At 39.0% G+C, this 21,138-nt stretch overlaps 1 protein-coding gene across 5 annotated transcripts in view; it reads left to right on the forward strand.

The window, feature by feature from the left end:
* The window catches only part of TRPM6 (transient receptor potential cation channel subfamily M member 6), a 332,641-nt gene extending 319,518 nt beyond the window's left edge, over positions 1–13,123 (forward strand). For 3 of the 5 annotated variants that reach the window (XM_077474929.1, XM_077474927.1, XM_077474931.1), the window contains one exon: positions 5,118–13,123. In XM_077474929.1, the coding sequence (XP_077331055.1) occupies positions 5,118–5,221 (104 nt within the window). In that variant the 3' untranslated portion in view covers positions 5,222–13,123. The remainder of the gene's footprint in view (positions 1–5,117) is intronic. The other 2 variants (XR_013272142.1, XM_077474928.1) reach the window with 1 other exon arrangement.
* Positions 13,124–21,138: the final 8,015 nt, after the last annotated feature.

Raw genomic sequence — 21,138 nt, forward strand, 5'->3', positions numbered from 1 at the left:
AGTTTTCCAGGGACCCACTCTCACTAAACTTTTTTCCTCCCACCTCAGTGCACATGTACATAAGGGAACTCTCATGCGGAGCATGCTTATCAATACCCGAGACCAGGCGGAGACTACAGTCATGTGCAAAGTCAAACATTAAGGCAGCTCCCTGACTTAGAGATGAGCCTTTACTGTGTGCTGTAATAAATGCAAATGAAAAGCGACTTGTCCTATGGCACTACACACTGAAACTTTTATTTTTTCATTACGAAGAACGTGCTGAGCCTGCACCCACTCCAACAGTCCAGTATACCTCAGTTACCTCACTCCCAGTAACAGAATGGGGTCCCACCGAGCTCTTTCCTTCCTGCACCTTGTGATCAGGACAAAGATCTCCGTTACGCTAGTCTGCTCCCAGTTAGCATGGGAGACTCTTCCTTGTCCTGCCGAGTTAACTTTTTGTAGTAGTGTTACCTCATGTACCATAGTGCACATACAGACCCAGGTTCCTTAGATACACCAAAACCAGCATGCACCTCTTGAATAATTTCAGATCACACTTAGAACGGTTAATGTAATGTTACTATTACAATGTAGCATGGAAAAAGAAAGTGAATAAGGTCCTGTCCTTGATTCTAACTAACATGATGTAGTGACCCAGGCATATCAAAAGACTGGGAACTGAGCTGAAAATGTTTAACCTTTTCCCCAGCCTGGGATGGCTACTAAATAACTAACCACACATATATTTCAACCTGCCTACACACCCCTTTAGCTAATTTCTCAGTATGTAGATTTTAAAAAAAGTTCCCAAATAGTTACTAATATTTCACGTGGCGATCCAAATGCTGAATCCTCTCTCTTCTGCACTGCAGAGTGGGAAGGTCTTTCTTTGGGTGTCCAAATACCAATTCCCATTGACTGTTCATATGTAAAGTTCTTTCCAGTGGCAGTGTGATGATGCCACCAGAAAACCAATACAGGGGATCATTGGTCTTCACTCCTGAAAGAGAGGCCATGGAGGGTCACATGACGGTGGACTCGGCTGAGTAAAAAATGGGCTTTAGAAGTGTTTTTTTTTTTAAGTTGCTGGGTAGGTGAAAGTAATTTGGGGGAACTGAATTTGCCTATAAATGTGCTTTATGGAAATGAGGATTTCTGTCTTTTCTTTGACTTTACTCATATGCATACTTGCTCTTGGACAGTAATTTAAGTGTTAAAGCAACTAGATCAGAAAAGCAGCAACTAGCATTTTCAGATGAAGGTCAACAATGGCAGTCCATATATTTCTCCCATAACAGGTTTGTTACTTTTGCTCATTCTGTTACCTAGAGTCGTGATCCTTACAGAACACCTAGAATACGTTTCATAATGATATATATAATGTCATTTTAAATGGTAAAGCACTAGAATTTGAAGTGGTATTAAAGTCTTGTTTTTGTTCTTTTTTAAATAACAAACATGTGGTTTTGTACAGAGCAGCCCAGATCCTCCTCTTGTTGGGTCCCCAGCTGGTGCTCGTGGCCCCTCCCTCCTGCCAAGTGCCCCCAAAGCAAGCTGGCTTGCTCCCTAGCCACGGCTTTGCATATCTATTCACACACAAAGCCATGGCTTGGCCCTTCCCCTCCCTCTCCTGATTGGCTCACTGGCTGTGATTAATGCCAATGGCTCCCGCTGCTCCCTCAGCCGACAGTGAGAGTCCTCAAGAGCCAAGGCTTCTGTGCACATTGTTGGATCTAGATGGGGCTCGGGTAAGTATTAGGGGGGCTGGGAAGGCTGCTGCACACAGAAGGTTTTTTTTTTTTTACCTTTGTGCATAGAATGCATAAAAGTAAAAAACCTTGAGCCTCCAGAACCACTTTAACTCAGAGTTCTAGTTAATGCATACAAAAGTAATATATATGCATTCCAATTCAGAAAAATGATATTGATGCAGTGCATATGTAACTGTGGTAATATATTCACCTAGTAATATATTCCCCTTGTAATAGGCTAAATAAAAAATTCTAAGAAATATTTCGCAGTGGTCGAGATGAAAGTATATAGGGGCTTGGATGTTGGTGTTCTAATTATATTTATTTTTAAACCACAATAAAACAAGTTCGGAGTTTGAAAATATGCCCTTTATGGGATTATTTGTAAAATATGTGTTACTTAAAATAGAACTGTGGAGCATGAGGTTAATCACCTTTTTTTTCCCCCAGAGTGTTTCTCATAAACTAATGAATCATTTAGGTGCTTTTGAAGATACTCTTTGTTTCATTTTATTTTTTTCCTTGACACTGAAACATATAGATAATTGGTATATTAAAATAATTTTATATTGCGAGCTGGGGATAAGTAGCAGGTACAAAGCTCCCTGGGGTGAGCACACTTTCAGGCACAGATACCAGTCCAGTGACAAACACTGCCGCTATTTGCAAGTCTATTTACAGGTGCTGTCCAGCGTACCACAAAATAAACAAGGCAAAAACTCCAAAACAAAATCCTAGTCGTGTCCCAGCCCTAACTATACAAAATTCAAGTCTTAACTAGCAGGCTGAGCAAGCCTGTCAGTCTCCACATACAATCTTTTCAGCTTCCATTAACCTTGCAGCTCTCACAGACATGACTTGTCTGTTCCCTAGGCTGAAGAGCACTGACTGAGTTCCAGATGATCCTAACTTGCCAAAAGGGAGAGGTGAAAAACCTGAATAGGACAGTGAATCAGTGGTCTCTAAAAGTGTACGAGAAGAGCCTGGGAGATATGTAAACCCTGAACGTAACTGCCCCCCTCCCCCCCATTTCAACCCCAGGGTTAAAGTCAATTAACTTATAAGCCTTTTATATTTTTCTCAGTTGCATTGTTGTCTTTTTGTTTCCTTTGAAATACCTTTTATATGTACATATTTAATTTGGATCATTTTACCTTTTCTGTTATTAAACACTATTTTGAAAAATGCTAACATTTTCTCAAATGCACTAACACAGAACTTAAAGAATCCCTGTCTCTTTGAAGAGCACTACTATATGGTAAATCTGGAGCATGCCAAATCTGGTGCAGCTGTGCATGGTAGCCAATCAGCTTCTAACTTCAACTTGTTCAGTTAACCACTTGCTGACCAGCCACCGCAGTTGTACTGCAGCAGAAAAGCATGGCTGGGCGAAACAACATTATGTAATGCAGCTTCGCCCTATGGTCACTAGGGGCGCACGCGTTTCATGCTCACCCACGGAGCCGATGCAAGTGCCCGGTGGTCGCGATCACTGCAGGGACACGCAGAGAACCGTGATCTGTGTGTGTAAACACACACTTTCCGGTTCTTTGAGGGGAGAAGAGACAGACCGTCTGTTCATACAGAATATGAACAGTGATCTGTCATCTCCCCTACACAGTCCCCTTCCCCCTTCAGTTAGAACACACACCTTAGGGAACACAATTAACCCCTTGATCGCCCCCTAGTGTTAGCCCCTTCCCTGCCAGTGACATTTTTACAGTAATCAATGCATTTTTATAGCACTGATCACTGTATAAATGCCAGTGGTCCCAAAAATGTCTCAAAATTGTCCAATGTGTCTGCCATAATGTTGCAGTCCCAATAAAAATCGTAGATCTCTGCCATTACTAGTAAAAAGAAATTAATAATAAAAATGCCATAAAACTATCCCCTATTTTATAGAGCCTATAACTTTTGTGCAAACCAATGAATATACGGTTATTGCTATTTATTTAACAAAAATATGTAGAATACATACCGGTCTAAACTTTTTTCAAAATCAACGCTATTTTTTGTTTATAGCACAAAGAATTAAAACCGCAGAGGTGATCAAATACCACCAAAAGAAAGCTCTATTTGTGGGAAAAAAGGACGTCAATTTTGTTTGGGTGCAATGTTGCATGATTTCACAATTGTCAAAAACAATGCAGTGCCGAATCGCAAAAAGTGCTCTGGTCAGGAAGGGGGTAAAATCTTCTGGGGCTGAAGCGGTTAAGCTTTGCCAAAAAATCTGGAAGCTGATTGGTTTCTATGCAGTGCTGTACCAGATTTTGCACTCCTATTTTAGCACATCACCCCCAGTGTGTATACAGACATTTATGAAAAGACATACTGTAATTGTTATTGTGAATGTTGATATTAACTATAAATATCTGGTGGCAGAGTAGAGTTAACTCGGTAGTTAACATAATTCAGTGATGATCATTCTCAGTCTGCTGGATTGTGGTCCTGCGATCTTTGTACAGGATGAGGCTGAGAGGGGCATTGTCATGTATCAGTGGCAGCGTGGTGTGAGTTTGAAAAGCCATTTATCTCAAGTTGGTGAAGGTGGCTGGGGTCTGACAATGCTTCCTTCACATACACTTGTGGAAAATGTTCATTGGATAGACAGTTCTAATTGGATTTAATAGATTTGGGGTTAGTATGGCTTTTTTGCAGTGTGCTTGTGAGAAAAGGAATTTCCCAAAAGGCCACCTTAGTGACCTTACCATTGGTTTGTGCTATCATTCTGAAGATTCTACTCTTGTGGTGTGAGTGGGTGACAAACAATTAAAGTGATACATTTTTACACTTTTCCCTCCTATTTTCTACAATTATTTTCCCATTATTATTGCTGATTCATATGTAAGCTTGTTGATTTCAGTTATTCAATCATGTGCAAAACAACATCTTTTTTCATAATTCTACTGCACATGACTGTGTATACAAAGTGAACAAAGTTTTACTTCATTCACAGTAATGAACATTCTCTACTATTTTCATAAAAATAACAATAATAAAAATATTATAATAAAATAATTAAATAATAATAATCAATAACAGAAGACAATATAAATATCCAGATTGTAACAAGTACAAGGCTTACAAGGACATCAAGTGAGTCAGTTGCACTTTTGATCACTGTTGCTTACTTTTTGATAGTATGGTGTTGATTTCTAAACATGTTTACTTTGTAAAGAAAATGTTCACTTACTTTATTGAACAAGGTCAACCTTTGCCCACATTTGTCATTCAATTATGTGCAAGCAAAAATCCAGTGAAGTGAACTCCCTTTGCAAAGTGAACAGCCTCTAATCCTTTAGTAAATTAATCTTTATGCCTGAGATCGTGTTGTGTTTTCTCCCATTTTCACTTGAATATTACCTTTTTCACCCACAGACTTAAAAAGAAATGACTACTCACCTGGGAAGGTCAACCTAGGGTTTGAAATTGGAGAAGCAGATACAGATGAAGATGATCTGGAATATGACACAGAATTCTAGCAAATCAATGTTCCCCAGCTATAAACTGGTAATTTTACCCAGGGCATCACACTTGCACCATCAGCCAAATAAACTGGAAAGGAGAATAATCCTCTGCTGATTATACAAGTTGCTAAACTGGATCTTGTACTGTTGTTAGTGGAAACTGAACTGTTATTTGTTTGAAGATCATTCAAACCATTTATACTGTTTGTGCAAAACTCATCCTAGCTTCATAGATATAATTTTACATGTAGAAACATAGTTAGTACCACATGGTTTGATCAACTATAGGTAGGAATTCGATTATCTTTTATAAGTTTGAAGTGGCCATACATGGTTTTAATTTCAGCAAATTTCTGCTGAATCAGTTGAAATTTGAGCAGTAGGTGGCCCTGTTGGCACCACCAGGCTTGACAAAAGTCATATGCAGCCACTGTTTGTGTATTCAAATAGTCGCAGGTGCTGCAGCTCTCTGAATACCGTAGCCGGCAGTGTAGATTCCTCCATCCAAGCTGTTGAGGGACAGATCTAAGCATGTATTGCTATTCTTAGCCCTTGTACACACGGTCGAGAATCCGATGGAATGTGTCCTATCGGACCGTGTTGTCGGATAATCTGACTGTGTGTGGTATGCATCGGACTGATTCCGTCTGAATATCCGTCGGACCCAATTTTCCAACTTGTTGGAAATATTTCCCGACCAACTGGTTCGATCGGACATACTCCGATCATGTGTAGAGAATTTTGATCGGACCAAGTGCCACGCATGCTCAGATCAAATTCCTACATCAAAGCTATTGGCTACTAGCCTGAACGTAGTCCCATCTTAACGAAATTACGTCATCACGTTCTGAACAATCGGATTTTTTGACAACTTAGTCTGACCGTGTGTATGCAACAGTTTCGGACAAGATCCGACGGACAAAATCCAACGGATTTGGTTGTCGAAATCTCCGACCGTGTGTACAGGGGCTTAGAGTTTCAAGAATGTAGCAATATTATTTTTAATCATAAGTGCTATGGGTTACTGAACTTTATACAACATTCCTTACTTTATTAGAGAAGTATTAAAAAGTTTGACTATTTTTATATGAAATTTTCTAGTTTTGTAAATCTAAGGGCCCCTTTTTAACACCCTCTTGGCTTTGTCAGGAATAGATGCTTCAAGTACAACTAAATGCACATTTTTTTAAGTTTTGGATAGAGTGGAGATGAATTAAAATACCTGTCAGTTTTTATTGCTGCCTGTGCCCCAGTTAGAGAGATCCACCCTCTATGTGTCCTTTTTGCCATTATCATTGAAAGTGAAAGTAGAATAAAATCCCAAACTTTGGGTTGTCCCCAGAAAAGTAAATCTTCCAATGAGGACACTAGTTCTGGTGACCTGGAGGTCCCCAGGGAACTCCTTTAATTTGCAGGGATTTTTTCTAACTTCCTGTTTGGCTATGAGACAGGAAGTGAAGGGAAATCTCCGCAATGGGCCACATATGGGTGAAAAAAAATCTCCCTTGCTCTATCCAAAATAAAAAAAAAAGTTTTGCCTATAGTTTTATTTTCAGTTACAGACTGTGTTGCCACTTGCTAATAAAATATGGTATTACATTGCATCTATAATATCTTAACAGTTCGCTCTAAAAACCAGTATATTATTTTAGACTGATCAGTGCCATAAGCAACAGTGAGGATTTACCAGTCATTTTCATGCATTCACTTTATATTATAGTTATATTATAACCCTTATGTTATGTGTAGTTTAAACTAACAATATGTGGGATTTGATTAAAACAATGCACATACTGTAGTCAGTTTACCATTTCCGAGCACTTGTAAAAACTCATATTACTTGTTGAAAAGTCCTGAGAAGGCATGTTTGCCAGGTACTGATAACTTAAATTGTTTATTTGCATTAGAACTTGTCTAATAGGACTCAAACCTGTGCCCAGACCATGGGAATGCCCACTGCTACTCATGTCAAATAGGACTCAAGCCTGTGCCCAGACCATGGGAATGCCCACTGCTACCCAACAGCCTTTCTAAGGGAAGAGGGAAGCATCACACAAACCCAAATTTTCTGCTTTATCAATTCTGCATAGCACTGTTAGAGCATTGTTCTGTCATGTTGAATTCCTCTAGGACAGCTATATTTGCTGAATTATAGCAACCTTATAAACACACAATGGAAACTAGCTCCCATGTAAGGCTTTGTTTATATTACACAGGCTGCAATGAGTTTAGAAGGAACCTGAGATGAAAATGCGGCAGCATCACAGACGGAAGGGGAGTGAATGGGATAAGCAGAGCATCCAAAAAGAGCGGCCTTCTGGAAATTCACAAAGGCTGAATTATATTGTACACATTGTTACATTACTAGTGATTTGAAGTACACGGTTATTACAGTATATCCCTTATAAAACATACACATTCTGGTAATTCTTCATTTTAATAGCACCTTTTCTGCATTGTCTTTGTCTGTATTCCAACTTACTTTGTCAAAATTATCATCATCCTACTAAAGATGGTATCACAAGTCAATTTCTGAATTCTATAGGTTCATAAATAGGATGACCCATGTGCTACATACTGCTCTCTAGTACAGAGTCCTTACTAAACAAGAGTATTCAGCATGTTTTTCATGAAACTCTTAAAGAATTGATTGTAGAGTTGGCCTAGAAATTGTACTTATTTCTGTTATAAAACTGTTAAAAGAGAAGTAAAGGGATTTTTTTTAGATTTATACTTACCTAGATGGATTGGTCCAATGCTGCATCTGTCCCCCAGGACGTCTGGACTGAAAACCAGGCGATCAAACATCGCCGATCGCTCAGTTTTTAGAGCTCTATGAGCAAAGAACAGGTGACTGTCAGTCACAGCTCTCTGCTCATCTCCCTCCTCGCTCATTGGAGTATCTGAAATTGTTTTGATATGAGCCCTTTTCAGTCCCCGTATAGCAGAGCTGGAGTATAAGAGGAAGAAGCAGTACAAGGGAGCAAATCAGTTCTTGTGTTGACAAGAAGCATGCAGACTAGAAAACAATGAATTTCAGGGAGATGATCTCCTGACTGTGCTGCTTCCTCACTGCCCATTCACAAACCAGGACTACCTGGGCTCAGAAGAGGTGGATTGAATGACACTGGACATCAAACTGTGGACATCTAGTTCCAGAAAAAATATTTACTATGAGGAAAATCTCTAGAATGAAGGTGAATATTGTAGCAAAACGTGTATTTTTCATAACCTTTTTATGGCCTATTTATTTTTATTTTGGTGTTTGGAGTTGGAATTTTTTTAAGTTACTCCAGTTGAGAAGTCGAATTGAAAGCCTATTGTTCACCCAGACTATGCATTATTGCTTTATTTACAGAATAAGTCTTAGATCCTCATCACAAAGGAAATACTGGCAGAAAAACTTCATTTAGAGCTTTCCAAGCAGCCATTGATATCCTTGTCAATAGAAAATTGTTTTCGGAACTTGTGTCTGAAATTGCTTTTAACTGCTGAAACTGGCCCAGCGGTTCGTTACAAGTGCTCAAGCAAATATTTACCCATTGTTAACAATGACATTTTATTATGATTCTTATTACCTTGACAGTATTAAGCATGCATCATTTTATTTTCCAATTTCATGTGCCACTAAATTAAAAAGATGTAAATTTTGCTTCCCCAGAACGTGGAACCCTAGCCCTAACATATCTGAAGCCTGTTGCTGACACATATCTAATGATAGCTCTACTATCACTAGAATTTACTCTCACTCAACTCACAAGTTTAATGTAGTTGCATGAATCAGCCACATTATAATTATAGCAGGAGTCATTCCCCATCACTAGGATGTATGAGGGGATGGAGGCTCTGGCAGGGTACAATATTTTTTTACTAATGTTTCCTAGAACTGTTTTAAATGGCACCAGGACTGGAAAGGTTTAAGACCAACAACATAACATTTTCTAGCAAAATAGGTATATACAGGCTTACCCCCCTTTAAGTGCACTCACTTTACGTACACTCGTGAGTACAGACATACCCGCGAGTGTACGTAAAGTGGCTCGCAAGTACAGACACTCCCACATCACGCAGACGCAGTATGGCCTGGAAGAGGCGGAGCTGCCGCCTGGAGTTGTCACCAGTGAAAAGGCTACAAGGGAAGAGACAAAGTTCCCGCCAGCCAGCCCAGAGTTTTCCACCAGCCACATCCGCCAGCCAGCCCAGAGTTGCCTGCTATCCAGCCCAGAGTTGCCATTCCAGAGTTTCTGCCTAAAAGTAAGTGGACTACTGTACAGTACTGTACAGTACTATAAACTTCACTCCCTGCCCCCCCCCACTAAAGCCCATGGCCCTCCACTATAGACCCTGATATCCCCACTACAGCCCCTGACCCCCCCAGAAGTGAAAAAAGGTACAGTGCCTTGAAAAAGTATTCATACCCCTTGACATTTTATACATTTTTGTCAAGTTACAACCAAATGTGATAGACCAACACAAAGTGGCACATAGGCACATAGTTGTAAAGTGGAAGGAAAATGTTAAATGGTTTTCAAAATGTTTTACAAATAAATATGTGAAAAGTGTGGTGTGCATTTGTATTCATCCCCCTGAGTCAATACTTTGTAGAACCACCTTTTACTGCAATTACAGCGGCAAGTCTTTTTGGGGATGTCTCTACCAGATTAGCACATCTAGAGAGTGCCATTTTTGCCTATTCTTTGCAAAAAATCGCAAACTCTGTCAGATTGGATAGAGAATGTCTGTGGACAGCAAGAACTTTTCAAGTCCTGCCACAGATTCTCAATTGGATTTAGATCTGGGCTTTGATTCTAACACATGAATATGCTTTGATCTAGACCATTCCATTGTAGCTCTGGCTGTGTGTTGAGGGTTGGTGTCCTGTGGGACAGTGGACCTCTTCCCCAGTCTCAAGTCTTTTGCAGAGTCTAAAGCCCCATACACACTATCAGATTTTTCTGCTGATTTTATCCTTTAGATTTACCAAAACCATGTAGTGCAAAGGCCTGCCTGATTGCATGCAAATTGAAACTCCTAAGGTCATGTTATATGGTTTTGGTAAATCTGAAGGAAAAAATCAGCAGAAAATCTGTGTGTATGGGGCTTAACAGGTTTTCTTCTAAGATTGTCCTGTATTTGGCTCCATCCATCTTCCCATCAACTCTGACCAGCTTCCCTTTTCCTGCTGAAGAAAAGCATCCCTACAACATGATGCTGCCACCACCATGTTTCACGGTGGGGATGGTGTGTTCAGGGTGATGTGCAGTGTTAGTTTTCCAGCACACATTGCATTTTGCTTTTAGGGCAAAAAGTTCAATTTTGGTTTCATTTGACCAGAGCACCTTCTTGTACATGTTTGCTGTGTCCCCCACATGGCTTCTCGCAAACTGCAAACAGGACTTCTTATGGCTTTCTTTCAACAATGGCTTTCTTCTTGCCACTCTTCCATTGAGGCCAGATTTGTGGATTGCACGACTAATAGTTGTCCTGTGGACAGATTCTCCCACCTGAGCTGTTGATCTCTGAAGCTCCTCCAGGGTTATCATGGGCCTCTTGGTTGCTTCTCTGATTAATGCTCTCCTTACTCGGCTAGTCAGTTTAGGTGGACAGCCATGTCTTGGTAGGTTTGCAGTTGTACCATACTCTTTCCATTTTCGGATGATGGATTGAACAGTGCTTTTTGTGAGATGTTCAAAGCTTGTGATTTTTTTTATAACCAACCTAACCCTGCTTTAAACTTCTCCACAACTTCATCCCTGACCTGTCTGGTTTGTTCCTTGGCCTTCTTTATGCTGTTTGTTCACTTAAGTTCTCTAACTAACCTCTGAGAGCTTCACAGAACACCTGTATTTATACTGAGATTAAATTACACACAGTTGGACTCTATTTACTAATTAGGTGACTTCTGAAGGCAGTTGGTTCCACTAGATTTTAGTTAGGGGTATCAGACTAAAGGGAGTTGAATACAAATGCACGCCACACTTTTCAAATATTTATTTGTAAAAAAAAAATTGAAAACCATTTATCATTTTCCTTCCACTTCACAATTATGTGCCACTTTGTGTTGGCCTATCACAAAAAAATTACAACAAAATACATTTATGTTTTTGGTTGTAACATGACAAAATGTGTAACATTTCAAGGGGTATGAATACTTTTTCAAGGCACTTGTATTGTTTGTATTGCTTCACTTTAATTACATTTTTGTTTTACATACATGCTCTGGTCCCATTGTGTACTTAAAACGTGGAGTATGCCTGTATCACTGCATATCACTACATAATTTAGAAAACCCACATTGTTATGTTCTAATTAGGGATGCACCATTACCGGTATCGGTGGCGATACTGAGTATTTTACTTATACTTGTGAAAATGCGCCTGATACTGAAACTAATATTTTGCAGTGAGATTTGCGTTCATACAAAATTAATGCATGTGATTTGAACAGGAATGTGGTGCAATTCCTGTCCAAATCGCATGTCATTCCCCCACTGCTCCTGCTCTAGTGGGCAGTTTATTAAAAATGTTTTAACTCACATTAATTACATACTGTATCTGGTCAAATGCAAAATCTGTGTCCTGGTCTTGCTGATAATGGCAAATCATGGCCTCCGGAGGTGCTTACAGGGCTAAAGGAGATGTATACGGTGGTCCGCCTCCAAGCTGACATCACTTCTGCCCTATAGTCACAGGGTTCCTGGAACTTCTACCCCAGCCCTGTAAGCATCTCCAGCGGCCGTGATTGTTTATCATCAGCGGGACTAGGACACTATGCAGATTTTGCATTTGACCAGGTATATACTTAATGTGAGTTATACATTTTTATAAACTATTACCACTATTAACCACTAGATCCCACTTCCCTTTCACACACACATAGGAGCGGTAGGGGAAATCACATGCGATTTGGACAAGAATTGGACCGCAATCCTGTTCAAATTGCATGCGATTCATTGTAGTACGATTTGCGCCCATTTATTTTGTATTGAAACAAATTGCACTGCAAATTATTGGTACTTGGTATCGGTGAGTACTTGACCGAAAGTATCGGCACTCATACTCGCCGATAATAAACTGGTATCGGTGCAGGCCTAGTTCTAATACATTACTAATGACATCAGTGAAGGGACCTTTCTTTGAGTGCATGCAACATAGTAAATACTGTGGTCTTTATTTAGTTGGACTCCTATTGCTCAGTAAGCCTATACACAACAAACTTAATTGACCTGTGTCACTGAAACAGGTTGTCTTGGATATATTGTACATCTAGACTAGCACTGCAGTGCAGCTTTCCAAACTCTGGTACATACCTCTTCATAGCTCATGTGTAATCACAATGGCACTGAACCTTGCTGTGTGCCATAGACAAGAGTAAGTGCCAACATGAACAGTCTAGCACTAAGAATCAAGGTGTTTATGACGTATTTGCCTTAAGTGAAGGACCTTAACATGTTCTTACAGAATGTACAGTTTTATATTTAACTCAGAAGTAGTTACATTTAATTAGTTAGAAGCATTTAGGCTGTAGATTTGCTTTACATAAGAAAAAAGATATATTCATAAGCATACCAAGAAAACTGCAGTAAGTACAAAATGTCAAACAGGTTAAATTTGTAAAAGAACGCATTTAAGAATAATCTATTTATTAGATGATACCGTAATATACTGTATACAGTATATTTTATTTTTCTAATGCCTATGTGTTTTCTTCCTGAATAAAGAACCAAAGATAATACGATGTTAGTGATTTGGATATAGGTCAAATGAAATAATGCAGTGAACCATATATAAGTTAAGATCTTATAGGTATTCCTGTGATAAAATAAAATTATTGGTGACTCTATTTGATCTCTGTAACTGTTGTTAGCATCAACTGTTTACACTGTTCTGTTTTATTAAAATGCAATCTATGTGCTGAGTTCCTTATATTTGTTTTAATTTGCTGCAATTCATTTTTGTAAGGGCAAGGAAGCCATAGTTAACAGCAGGCTTCAAATAATAATTTCAAATGTATTAATAATAATTTCAAAAAATAACTTCAAATATGCACGTAAAATGTATGTATCTGTACAAAACATGAGGCTTCCATGTGAAATGATATGTTAGGCTAAGGAAAACTTACCAGAGATTTAGTGATTTTCAGTAGATATTCTGAACAAGAGAATGGCCTATATATACACAGCCTGATATTTGCAAGAGATGTACAGTATCTATTTTGAGGATTGCCTGCAAAGTGCAGTGCATGAGTTACAGTGTACTGTCTGAAGTGCACATCATCTGCAGCAATGATTTGATTTTTTAACTTGCTGCAAAATCTCGGTGGACAATGAGTCATTTATCCATATTATGTTCTATAAAATATAGGTAACTTTACCATGCACATGCTGCATCACAGATCTCCATGAAATCAATGGCTCGTTGGATCCATCTGCTTTAACCGCTGCATGAGGCTATGCAAGAAAACCTCTATTCACCTCTGACATGGAAATTTATAGATAGGCAACTCCTATCCTCATATTGATTAATGGTTCCAAATTAATAATAAATACTGCAGTAGGGAACAGACACAAAAGATACACCCCGCATCTTTCCAAATAACTGTTCTGCTTTATTATGACACAATTGAAGGTTTTTATACACATGATTACGTAGGTATCACATTAATATTACAATTGTACGTTTATGGTAACAAGGGGCGTAACATAGATAGACTAATTCTAATCAGGACTCGAAAGAATGCAAACATGTAACAAAAACATTATAAGTACCTTGTGCACAGTGAGGGCAGTGTGCAATACATAGAAAATAGAATACAATTATATACAGAACTTACACATTTTCTTTACAACCTCTAAACTGCTGTATTCACAAAATGCAAATCTATGTTGGTACACACATTTGCAGCTAAAAACTGCAAAAATGTTTTCCTGTACCTACCATTGCTGTGTTTATACAGGAACCTCCATTCAACTTTAAGGTGAACAAAGGATCCCTCGCATCTGGTTGTAGCCGTTGGGGGCTGTCAAAGTAGATGGCTATATTCAGAACTGAAGTTTATGGGGCTTGACATATGTGGACATAAAGCTTTATATAAAGTAGTTTGTAAAAGACAAGAAATCACACTATGACAAGGGTAACATTTTGAACATTTCAAGAAACGTGTTCAACAGACATTAACTGCAACAGTCATACCCACTGGCTTATTAGCTAGAACGTGTGCCTTGTCTTCACCCTGTGTGAACCTTTCTAGTGATAGCTTACCTACTACTCGGTTATAATGAAACAATGGCTAACTGAGTACATGTAGTCATACCGATGTACCTTTTGTATGCTAGCCCTTGTTTCTTAAGCAACCCTTATTATATATATATATATATATATATATATATATATATATATATATATATTATATCATAGTTAGAATTGTTATGAACATTGTAAATGTTGCCAGACGTAACACAATAACTTTTTCATTAAGGTATATAATACTTTAGTTGAAATCTAATTAAAACTGTTTTAACTATGAAAATAATATCCTTCACTAAAGGACATTGCTATAAATCCAGCATAAAAGCATTAACTAGCCTCAGGTGGTGATTTTCTCTACTCAGTGTTAATAGTAAAGTTATTTACTGTACATTTTATGCTAGTGGAAAGCATCCTTAATATTTTAAATGGTCATTATTCCTAATAGTATGCATATCATCTCATTAATGCATGTGTATTATAGCCGTAATTTGAAAGGACAAGGCTATAAAAAATATCAGCTAAAGCCATATCTGTGGATTTCTACCAGATATTCAATCAATCATAAGTTGCATAGACCGATTCCTACATTCATTTAAGAGTAGGTAACCAGTGAATTGTTCTGTGCAAGTCTTGTATACTGTATAGTATCTTTCTAATCTTCTAATGCCACGTACACACAACTGGACTTTTCGGCGGACTGGAATCCGTCAGACAATTCGATTGTGTGTGGGCTCCAGTGGACTTTTTCTTCCCAAAAGTCTGGCGGACCTAGAAATAAAACTTGCTTCAAGTCTTTCTGACAGACTCGAGTCTGGTCGAAAAATCCGGTCATCTGTGTGCTAGTCCGACAGACTAAAACCGACGCTAGGGCAGCTATTGGCTACTGACTATGAACTTCCTTATTCTACGTCATCACATTCTAATCGGATTGAATCGAGTTGAACTTTTGGAGTGATCGTGTGTGGCTAAGTCCGTTAGTTTGAAAGTCAAGTGGACCTCAGCTGCAAAATCCGTCAGATTATCCGTCCGGACCAAGTCAGTCGAAAACTCTGGTCGTGTGTATGCGGCATAAGTAATACTATAGATAATCATGGGGCTTTATTCCCCAAAACATAATGATTTTAAAGACGCTTCATATAGTGAATATTTTCAGTATTGCAGAGTTTGTGTTAATTGGTCAGGTAACTAAACCAGTGCAACAGAAAGGGTATTGATGAACTTTAGATGGATGAAAACTGTAGTATAATCTTTGCATGTTAAAACGCAGTTACACTATAATAAAGGAGACCATGTGCTTCTAGAGATACTATATAATGTTGGTAAGAAGTTACTTCCTCCCCATTACATTGACAGGTTATAATGGTACTTCCAAAGAACTTTTTCAATACAAATTACAAGATATTAAGCTGAACAAAATATGTGGTGTATCCTCCCTCCATTTTAGAGTTAATCTAATACCCACTGATAAAACAAAACATTTACCTGTATTTTTCCCTAGATAGATTTGCTGTGACCTTCAAACTCCAGGACAAACTGACTCGGTTTAAATTCGCCCCAATAACCTTAATCTGCATTATACAAATCTTGGTATTATATTAAATACTTTCAGTCCTGTACGCAATGTTGTGGTCGCCACTGTTACCCGTTAATTAAATATTTAAAATGTATTATCTTAAAAATATGAGGTGGGTTAAATGAGATTTCTTTTGACCAAGAGTGAAAGCTTTAAATATAATAACATTTATTATTGTTAAAGTCTAGCTACTACACAAAAAATATCTATCTATAGTCTTACACCAAGGAAGAAAATATTAGGTTGAAATAAAATATTTACATGAAGGAATACAGAGTATATTGTAGTTGTTTAGTGTGTGCTAGGGGCGTGTTTCTAACTGTGGGGGGGGGGGGGGGGGGTGCGTGCCTGTGTAGGACATGTCACTGATCTCTGCTCTGATAACACGGAGCAGAGATCAGTAAAACTGTCACTAGGCATAATGGGGAGATGCTTGTTTACATTAGCATCTCCCCGTTATTCCTCCCCGGGAGGCGATAGAGGGTATCCCCGCGGTGATCGAGTACGCAGGACCCGCGATTGGACTCACAGAGGTTCCGAAAGGCACGCGATGGCACGGCGGAAAATTTGAAGGGATGTACCTGTACGCCCATTTGCCTGTCCGTGCCATTCTGCTGACGCACATCGGCGTGCTCCGGTCGGCAAGTGGTTAACAAGCGCTTGGGTGAAGTCCTTTTGCCCGTTTTTTATAGATGCAAGCTAAATGAGATATATTCATAATTACAATATTTTACAGCTATTAATGGAGATTTCACATAAACCCATAAGACAACAGTGGTTAAAAAAAAACTCATACATACATACTGTAAGCAGATGGATACAGGAGATATCTTGGCTACTGGTGTTTTAAATACCATTGACAGTACTGCACAAAACTTGTGGACAGTGAGGACAATGCAACAACTAGACTAGAGAACCAAAACGAAAAGGATGAGGTGATACAGATACAACACACTGCTCAAACGTATTTGTATTCCTGTAAGACAAAATACATTTTCTTTAAGGGTAGCAGTCTAAAATTATTACTTGATGTTATTTCTTTATGTTCTGTTTGCTTATTACCTAATATTGCATAGAATTGGAAGTGGTATGAGACATATTTCTCCTTACAATTACCACTGCTACTATGGTCTGTTATACTGGATGTGCATCTTAGAAGAGTGCATTTACTCCAAGACACTAGCCTGTGGAAAAGGCAATAGCCTTTCTCTTGATTTGTGTCAGTGGTGTAAATAGGAAAGGGTAGCATGGGCAACTACCAATAGGACAGAAAAGATAAGGGTTGTATCATCTTACTGAAACAAATCAACCTGATTATTACATTTATTAGATTTGTATCAGAAATGTGTGATTGGATGTTTGGGAGTGTCAAGCTGGGGTTGTTATACAGATGTATTTTTATATTAATGTACAAACTTCTAATACCACTTTGTAGGTTTAAAAGCCACTTTGCTCTAAGGAGGGCCACAGTGGATAAATCTAGCATCTATAGGTCTTCTTTCACAGCCAGGATAATGTTGTGAACTAAGATTCCTTGTTTTCTTCACTAAATTGATTCAAACCAAAGCACGCAGTATTTTTGAGAATTTTAAAGTGTACAAAGGAGAAACTAAAACATTTACAGCAAGCCATGGATGGTTTCAAAGGTTAAGTGTGAGATTCCACCACCGCAATCAGAGTATCAGTGGAGAGGCTGCAAGTGCAGATGTGGAAGCAGCTGGAAAATTTGTGGTTGAATTTAATAAAATCATTGAAAAAGGTGGCTACTATCCAGATATTTAAAGTGGATGAAGCTGTACTTTTTTGGAAAAAATGCCAAAAGGTCCTATATACACAAAGAAGATAAAACAGTTTTAAGGCTTTTAAAGACAGGGTCACATTGTTGTTGGGAGGAAATGTTGCTGGGTTCAAGTTAAAGCCTCTCCTCATCTATCGTTCACAGAACCCACATGTATTGAAACAGGTTGGTAAGCAAACACTGCATGTTTATTATTGTGCAAATAACAAAGCATGGATGACACAAGCTTTATTTTTTCATACTCTCGGTGAAGTGTTATTGTCTGCAAAAAGGTGTTCCTTTTAAAATTATCCTCCTGCTTGACAATGCCGCAGGCCACCCCCAGCATCTTGATGACCTACATTCAGACGTAAAGGTAGTGTATCTGCCTAAATACACAACTGCTATCCTACAACCCATGGATCAGGGTGCAATAGCAACATTCAAGGCCTACTATTTGCACACCACCTTTTTCAAAGCTGTAGCAGCAAGTGAAAATTATGAAGTTACCCTTCATGATTTTTGGAAAGCTTACAACATTTTACACTGCACAAAAAACATTGCATCAGCTTAGGAGGGAGTAACAGAAAAGTGTATGCAGGGTACATGGAAAAGATGCATTTTGTGAACAGTAGTGAAGGGTTTAATGAAACAGATGTTGAAGTTATAAATCAAAAAAGTGTGCAACTTGCTAACATGCTTGACATATATGTTATAGTGACAGATATTAAATAATTAGTGGACTTTGTTGAAGGAGAGCTACCATATTTATCGGCGTATAACACACATAACTTTTTTCCCCCTAAAATCAGGGGGAAATCGGGGTGCGTGTTATACTTTGATCTCCCACTATGTTTAACCCTTTCTGCCGCTCTCTATGGCTACCGGGTATTTTCGGCCGCACTTGGCCGTTCTTGGCTATTTTCGGCCATTCTCGACTATTTTCGGCCGCACTCGGCTGTTCTCAGCGGCTTTCGGCTTTCCGGGCGAGTGTGGCCGAAAATAGCCGAGCATGGCTGAAAATAGCTGAGAACGGCCGAGTGCGGCTGAAAATACCCGAAAGCCGCCGAGAGCAGCCGAGAATTACTGAGCGCCGCCGAGATACACAGGACGGCGACATTTTTAAATGGCAAAGCTACCGACAGGCTGCAAATGACTGACAAGGCTAAATGCAAGGCTGCAAATGACTGACAAGGCTAAATGCAAGGCTACAAATGACTGACAAGGCTAAATGCAAGGCTACAAATGACTGACAAGGCTGCAATGGAAGGCTGCAAATGACTGACAAGGCTGCAATGGAAGGCTTCAAATGACTGACAAGGCTGCATTGATGGGCATTTAAATGTAAGTTTTTTTCCTTAAACTTCCCTCCTAAAAGTTTTTTCTTTTAAATTATGCAAATGTCTTTGCTTGGGGTACATGTTATACGCTGGAGTGTGTTATACACTGATAAATACGGTAAGTAATGAAGATTTAATAGCGTTAAAAGCACAGCAGCACTTACAACAGGAAGAGGAAGAAAAGGAGCAAACAATGAAAGAAGTACAAAAGAAGTTCACATTCAGGGGGTTAGCTGGCGTGTTCTCAAAAGTAAATGCAGCATTATTACAGTTAGAGAGTATGGACCCAAATGTTCCTTTCCTGAAGTGGAAGGCAGATGAAGCAATGTATGTGATGTTATCGTGAAATGTATGATGAAAAAAATAAAATTACAAAGCAGAACACCTTAACAGAATTCTTCCTGCAAGCTACCCCTAGCAGTTATATCATTTTCTTGTCGTCTTCTCACTCATTTACAACTCCTGATGACCCTGCTGGTAACTCCAGTGATGACACTGTTGACCCTACTGGTAACTCCAATGATGACACTGATGACCCTGCTGGTAACTCCAGTGATGACACTGATGACCCTGCTAGTAAATTCAATGATGCCACTGATGACCCTGAAGCCCTAGGATATGACGACTAAAATATTACTCTAAATGTCTACTGTATACGTTTACTTTTTGGGAACTGTACATCATTGTATCCTGTACAGTTCAGTATTTTTGTTCTTTATATTTTTGGGTTCTGCACTTGAAAATTAAAACAACATTATTGAGTTTTGTGTTTAGACCTTTTTTCAGAATACAGTACAGTAGTTATGAATGCTTGAAATATTGATTACATGTGGCTCCTCGTTTAATGACCAAATCGTTTAATGACCTGGTCGCTGGAACAGAACCTGATCATTAAGTGAGGAGTACTTGTATTGAAAATCTTGGAAAGCTGATTACAAAAAGTCCAGAAGGCACTCACAGACCTAGCAGAATGCATCTTGAAAGAAAATAAGCTTGGATAATGGTCTGTTTGAGTCACCTAGAGATAGTAAGGTTAGAATATGGTGTACCCTTGAGGGAACCATCTGGGATGTCAAAAAGGGAATAAGTCTGAAGGAAGCAGTAGCTGAGAGACATTCACAGCCCAAACCACATCCAGACAATGCAAAGACATCTTTTGATGAACTGGGATTGGGCAAAAGAATAAAATCCAGGCTGAGGTGAAAGGCCAAAATTACCTTAGGTAGGGAAGAAGTCCTTGGTCTCAACATCATCATGTCCTTGTGCAAAACTAGAAAGTGTTATTTGCAAGATAAAGCCACTAGCTAGACAGTAGTTATCAGAAGTAATGACTACAAGAAACACCACCTGGTAGATGAGGGTAGAGAGGAATGTCCCTTATTGGTTCAAAAGGTGTTTTTTGAAGCACATAGAAAACCAGGTTTAGGTCTCACAGTGTTACAGGAGAGTGAATGGTGGGAGCTGCATGGGTGACTGCAGTCTTTTTTTTTCTAAGAATGAAAGACCAATTGTCTGTGAAACAAGATAGTCCTTACAGAGCTTTGACTCTGATGCTGCTGAAAGCTAAACACTGGCCCAGACCCAGCTGAAGAAAAGAGAGACTTCCCCCATGGAGAATCTTCTAGGGTGGAAACCTAGAGACTCTCACCTCGTGAACTATACCTTCCCCTTACAATAATAGACCTTGCAAGAAGTAGACTTTCTAGCTTTTAGCATAATTAGATTCAGTGATGCCATGTCTGTCAGAACTTTATCTTCTACAGCCATGCCTTTAAAGCCAGCAACCAAGAAGAAGGATGGTAGATTGGTCCTTGAGACAGAAGATTTGAAAGCACCCATAAACCATTCACCTTGATTCTTAAAGGTTGGTGCACCAGATCCACCTGGGCCAATCTGGAGCTAATCAAATGCTATCAGTTGTTTAGTTGCAATGTAATTCGTTTTTCTTTTTTCATTAGCACACAGGTACGATTTATGCAAATGTCTTTACCTTA

Source organism: Lithobates pipiens, unplaced genomic scaffold (genome assembly GCF_037356315.1).
Source record: "Lithobates pipiens isolate NorthernLeopardFrog02 unplaced genomic scaffold, aLitPip1_a1.2 Scaffold_13, whole genome shotgun sequence".
Taxonomy (NCBI): Eukaryota; Metazoa; Chordata; class Amphibia; order Anura; family Ranidae; genus Lithobates; species Lithobates pipiens.